This window comes from Lactuca sativa, chromosome 4 (genome assembly GCF_002870075.4).
Source record: "Lactuca sativa cultivar Salinas chromosome 4, Lsat_Salinas_v11, whole genome shotgun sequence".
NCBI classification, from domain to species: Eukaryota; Viridiplantae; Streptophyta; class Magnoliopsida; order Asterales; family Asteraceae; genus Lactuca; species Lactuca sativa.
The window spans coordinates 161,042,796-161,048,640 of record NC_056626.2 but is presented as its reverse complement, the minus strand read 5'-3'; the positions used below and the strand labels follow the sequence as shown (position 1 = coordinate 161,048,640).

Sequence of the window (5,845 nt, the reverse complement as noted above, 5' to 3'; positions counted from 1 at the left end):
GGCGATATGGTGCTCCTAAAGGTCTCAACTTATAAGGGTGTGATACGCATCAGGAAGAGGGGGAAATTGGGTCCCCGGTTTATTGGACCTTTTCGGGTGATTTACAGGGTTGGTAAGGTAGCTTACATGTTGGATTTGTTGAGCGAGCTCAATCAGATCCACAACACTTTCCATGTCTCTTAGTTGTAGAAGTGTGTATTGGACAGCGAGGTTACGGTTCTGTTGGATGATATTTAGGTCGATGAGCGCCTGAACTATGTCGAGAGACAGGTGTCTATTTGGAAATAAAGATGAAGGTCTTGACCAACAAGTAGATACCTTCGGTAAAACTACAGTAGCTACATCGGAGAGGCTCCGCGTGGACCTGGGAGCCGGAGGCTGAGATGCAGGAGCATTATCCTTAGTTATTCGCTTCAGTCGACTTCAAGGACGAAATCTAGTTCAAGTGGGGGAGAGTTGTAACATCTCGATGATGATGTACTTCTAAATTTGACCCTATAATTGAGTTATATTGCTTTTTGGTCACTAAGTGTAATAAAGAGTGCAAAAGGACCCTTAGTGGCATTTTGGTAAAATTGGGATTGAGGAGTACAACGGGCGTATGTGGAAAGCATGCAAACCCTAATTTTAGGGTTTTGGCTCATGTATAAGCATCCTTATGGATTGATATCCTCTTCTTATCTAACCTCCTTCTGTGAGATCGACCCTCAAGCAACCCTAAAGCAAGAGAGAGTAAAATTTGAGCTTATAAGAGAGTTTTGGAGTGGTTTTGAAGAAAGAAGAAGCTGGTGAGAAAATCTTGGAGTTGAAAGCACTTTGGATCTGGGATTTCTTCTTGGTTTGTAACATCTTGAAGGTATAAAGTTTGCATCTTTACCACTCTATCTCGTAGATCTAGGTTTTTGTTCTTTTAAGTCACTTTTTGGTCCCAAGATGATGATTCATGAACATAGCATGTTCTTGACCCATTAAACTGTCATTTCAGACCCTTAGAAGGGTCTTGAGTCATAAAAATGGGTTCCAAATGGTTGGTTTTTCTTCATGCATCATTTAGAGGGTCTTAATGGATTAAGAAGTTAAGTTAAGCAGTTAATGGACATGAAAAGTCATAAAGTTGGAAACTTTATGACTCTTGAGGGTATTTTCGCCATGGATCTGAAAAATGGGTGTGAGTGCTTAAGCCATTAAGCACTTAATAAGATTTTTGGGCTTCTGGGAGTACACCCCGCATACGAGGTCAACCACCCCGATGGTGGTCAACATGCGAGTACACCCAACGTACATAGGGAGTACGTCCCACGTACTCACTTTGTAGTGACCCGACTGAGTTGACTCGGCTGGGTTGACTCAGTTGATTTGACCAATTTGACTTTGAACTAAGGGTATTTTGGGATTTTGATTGTGATTCGTCATTTGGATGGATAGGTTTCAGTTGGAGCTGAGATTTGGAGTTGGGACCTCATCAACTTTTGTCCGGTTTGTGAGGTGAGTTTTCCCTCACTATACTTAGGGGTCGAAGGCACCAAGGATGACCCATTGGATTAGATCTCCTGTTATATGATAGTATGTTATCATGATCTGTATCCTGGTAAATAGGATGATGCTATGCTTAGTGGTCTGTAGATCTGCCTGACTATCTGTAGACTGATTATTTGTTTATCTGTTATATGTGCACATATTTGTTTGGTGGTTGAGACTTTACTGCTTTGTGCGTGAGCCAATAGGTTGGGGGCATTAAAACCCGATGGTTGATTGGGCCTGGGGTATTCTAACCCGATGGTTGAATGGACCCATAGTATATTGGCATTCCAACCCGATGGTTGATTGGGCCTGGGGTATTCCAACTCAATGGTTGATTGGACCCGAAATGCTATTATTGTATATGTTATTTTTTATGTGTTGGTACTTTGGGGGAACTCACTAAGCGTTGACTTACAGTTTTGGGTTATGTTTCAGGTGATTCGGATGACTGCGAGAAGGCAAAGGCGTGACCGTACACATCCTCTTGTTTACGATTGATGATTTTGGGAGACTCTGATGTTTGGAAAAATGTTTTGAAAACTATGATTTGTAAACTATTATAAATTGGTTTGATTTTAAAAGCTTAAATTTCTTGTGATTTTTATAGGTGAGACATTAGACCAAGCCAACAAACATCGTCATGACAAAAAATTTTAGGTTGGTGAGTTAGTCCATATGCGACTCCGCATTTACCGTCCATCTTCAGTCAGAAAACGGGAATCCAACAAGCTCTGCAAACGCTATTTCGGCCCCTTCAAGATATTTTAATGCATAAGGCAAAGTGGCCTATCGTCTTGACCTCCCACCGAAATCCCACATTCACCCGGTCTTCCACGTTTTACTATTGCGACCCTGCCATGGAGATTCAATGCCATCATCACTTCTGCTTCTAACAACCTTTGTTGATGACATACTGGTAATCGAGCCTGATACCATCATTGACCAACATACCATAACTATTCAAGGAGTTCCAATCAAACAACTCCTGGTTAAATGGAAAGATAGGGACATTTATGAGTCTACATGGGAAAACTAGGAAGAAGTAGTCATGCCAGCTGAAACAAGTGACCTTGAGGACAAGGTCATTCTCAACGATGGGGGTGTTGATACGGATACAACCCAGACCCAACCCAAAAGAACCGTCGTCCGACCCGTCCGTTATAGAGGCTAATGGATACTTGGAAAATAAGTTGCACCATCAGCTGATTCAGTGAACACATGAAGCTTTAGAGTATTTCGTTGCTTTATTTTAGGAACCACTATGGTAGTTTTTGTTTAGAATAATTCTTTGCACAACAGTTTTCATTCCTGTTTAGGTGGAAGCCTCTAGCTAGTCTTCTCTTTTAAATTGTAATTTCGGTATTAATAAAGATTATTGAAAATTGCTCCAAGCTTCTTCCCCTGTCCCTTCTTCTTTTATGTGGAGACTGACCCCTAAAACTAGGTCGTAACACAAGTCCTTACAAGCAAATCTTAAGACTAGTTCATTTTAATATGATCTTCCGATCCTAATTCAATCTTTCGATCATGGTCATAAATAATATTTTGCTCTTGACAACGTTCCACTGTCCAAATAAATAGGAACATGGATTCTCGAATTCAGGATCCTATTGTCATTATCATAACAAAAGGGATGAATCCATAATACTTGATATCTTCAAGGTCTAATTAATAAAATTGTTGAACCAAAAGACTCAACTTGGACTGTTGGTGAAATATTAAACTCCACGGGAGTCACCAGGTCAGCTCCCCTCCCATCGCCTCATATCTTCCAAACGCCCCCAGATTTGGGGTTAGTTAATTTAGGGTTTATAGATAGATCTGAAAGAAAAGACCACCACTCTTTCTTTACGTTTTACAATTCGAGAGTGTGTATTGAGTTCAAGATTTGGGGATACTTATAGGGTTTTCTATCGATTAAGTAGTTCCGCTGATTTGGCTAGGGTTTTTTTAATCTTGCTGTTTCATCACTGAAAATAGGAGAATTGTAGAAGTAGGGTAGGACTTAAGAGCGAGAGGCTGTCGCCAATGCAAAATTGTTCGTTTTTTCAAAGAATTTTTCGGTGATTTTTCATATACCGAAAAGTTTGAATTCAATGTCGTGGGCAGGACCGGAAGATATTTATCTGTCAACTTCTCTTGCAAGCTATCTCGACAGTAAGTTCTTGATTTCGATTTACTCTTACATTCTCTTGATTTCACTCAGTTGGATGTTTTCCCTTTCTTCGATTCACATCTTTCTTGTGTAGAATTTGCAGATGTTGTGCATCTAATAATTTCTTCCTTTTTTTCACCAATTAAATCTTATCATCGTTTATGGCGTTAATGGAATAGGCATATTACTATCATGATTCGTTTTTTGTATATGGGTGTGATGTAGTAATAGATTTCGGTTGTATCATATGAATTACTCTGCGTTTTCTGCCCAATCTATTTTCTTGCTTGATGTTAATCATTCAAGAAAATCAAACTACAGATATCGATACAAATGCTAAATAATATGATTTGGTAATTAATGCCATTATTCTTAAAAAACAAAGAGAAAATTGTTGATTCTTGTAAGGATATTCTTTACAAGTCTTCTCTTGTACCAATTGTATTTCATATTACTAAAGTTTGATTGTGTAATCCATCCTTTTATTGATCTAATTAGAAGTCCAAATTGTTATCTCAGTAGAAACATTTTAATCAAAATAAGGCGACAATAGTTTTCACTAAAAAAGTTACTAACTTTATCATGTATAACGATGTAATTTTACCTTTTTGTACAGAGAAGCTTCTTGTATTGCTGAGAGATGGCAGGAAGCTATTGGGGATACTTCGGTCTTTTGATCAATTTGGTATCAAATTCTCATTAATCATCAGAACTATATTAATAATCTATGATAATTAAACCTTACAATTTTGTTTATTTATTTTTTGAAATGCAGCAAATGCTGTTCTTGAAGGTGCATGTGAAAGAGTAATTGTTGGTGACCTTTATTGTGACATTCCATTAGGTCTTTATGTAATTCGTGGTGAAAATGTTGTCTTAATTGGGGAGCTGGTATGCTGAATAAAATTTAATACATTTATTTATTATTATTATTACTATTATCATTATTATTATTGTTAATGATTTGTTGACATGAAATGTTAGGAATTGGAGAAGGAAGAACTTCCCCCTCATATGACTCGTGTTTCAGAAACTGAGATAAAAAGGGTAACTGTTGCAATGTTGCTATTAAATTATTAATGTTATTATATACTTTTTTTTATTGTGTATATGATTAAAGAAAAAAAAAATATAAAAGAATCTGAAATGTTGAGAGTTAATAATAATAATATGTTGTGTGTGTATAGGCTCAGAAGGTGGAGAGGGAGGCTTCGGATTTGAAGGGTACAATGAGAAAAAGGATGGAGTTTCTTGATATGGATTAAGGAGGAGGAGGGGTATAATGGTAATTTGCTGTCTTTGTAACCATGTCTTCCGCAAATATTATCGCGGGTGGTGGATTATATGCTCTGGTTTGATTTGATTTGATCATCTGTTTTTTTTTTCTTTTTGTTGTCTCTAATTATAAATTGCATAGTTTTTCTGTAACATTGTCAAGCCTTTGTTTTTAATTATCTGATTTATGATGTTTAAATAATTATTATTATTTGTTTTGTTTGCATACTTGAAGTGCCATTTTTACAGTTTTGACCTAATGTAGCGGGATTGGTGCCTTAGGGGTTAAATAATTATAAAAAGGTAGCCTAAATGGGTTAAATTTCGGTGAAGTGTATTTCTAATGTATATAACATTTTAAATGATTTCAAGAAACAAAGTTATCACTGTAGTATTAAACATATTAGTTATTAAATAATAGAAAATGCTTTAAATTGAGTAGATAGAGAAACATATAAGCTTCAATATCTCAAATACCTCTGGGTAAGGTTAAATACAATAATGGTAAAACTTTATGTAGGTCATGTGCAAGAGTTATATTACTATGTCATCTTAAGAGTGGATAAATAACGTATATGGCTTTCTTGTTATAATCAAACTTTAATTTCGGACTATATGTGTGCGTTTATATGGTGAGTGGGTTAATGTTAAAAATGGTTAATTAGGTAAAAAAAAAACTGTATTTTTCAAATATTTGGTTTAAGCACCAATTTTTAGTAAGTTTGCCAAAAAAAACATCAATTTTTGGTAAAATGTTTTAGTGTTCACATTATTTATTCAAAATTTCGGTTTAACCACTTATGGATTGTTTTTTTTTAGCACAAATGCAAGTTATGGCACTCACCAAGATTTTTTATCTAAAAAAAAGAAATGAAAATTAGGTGGTTAAATCCA

The 5,845-nt window shown here is 36.2% G+C and overlaps 1 protein-coding gene across 1 annotated transcript; it reads left to right on the top strand.

Moving 5' to 3' along the window:
* The first annotated feature begins 3,234 nt into the window (after positions 1-3,234).
* LOC111921358 (sm-like protein LSM1B) lies at positions 3,235-5,179 on the top strand. Its single transcript, XM_023916913.3, has 5 exons — positions 3,235-3,678; positions 4,293-4,361; positions 4,452-4,567; positions 4,661-4,723; positions 4,864-5,179. The coding sequence occupies exons 1-5, from the start codon at positions 3,618-3,620 to the stop codon at positions 4,939-4,941; spliced, it is 387 nt and encodes a 128-aa protein (XP_023772681.1). The 5' UTR covers positions 3,235-3,617; the 3' UTR covers positions 4,942-5,179.
* Positions 5,180-5,845: the final 666 nt, after the last annotated feature.

Excerpts from the sequence above, each read along its gene's own strand:
- LOC111921358 (XM_023916913.3), top strand. The coding sequence starts at position 3,618 with ATGTCGTGGGCAGGACCGGAAGATATTTATCTGTCAACTTCTCTTGCA. Across the intron at positions 3,679-4,292 it reads TCTTGCAAGCTATCTCGACA|AGAAGCTTCTTGTATTGCTG; the intron begins GTAAGTTCTTGA and ends CTTTTTGTACAG. Across the intron at positions 4,724-4,863 it reads CAGAAACTGAGATAAAAAGG|GCTCAGAAGGTGGAGAGGGA; the intron begins GTAACTGTTGCA and ends GTGTGTGTATAG.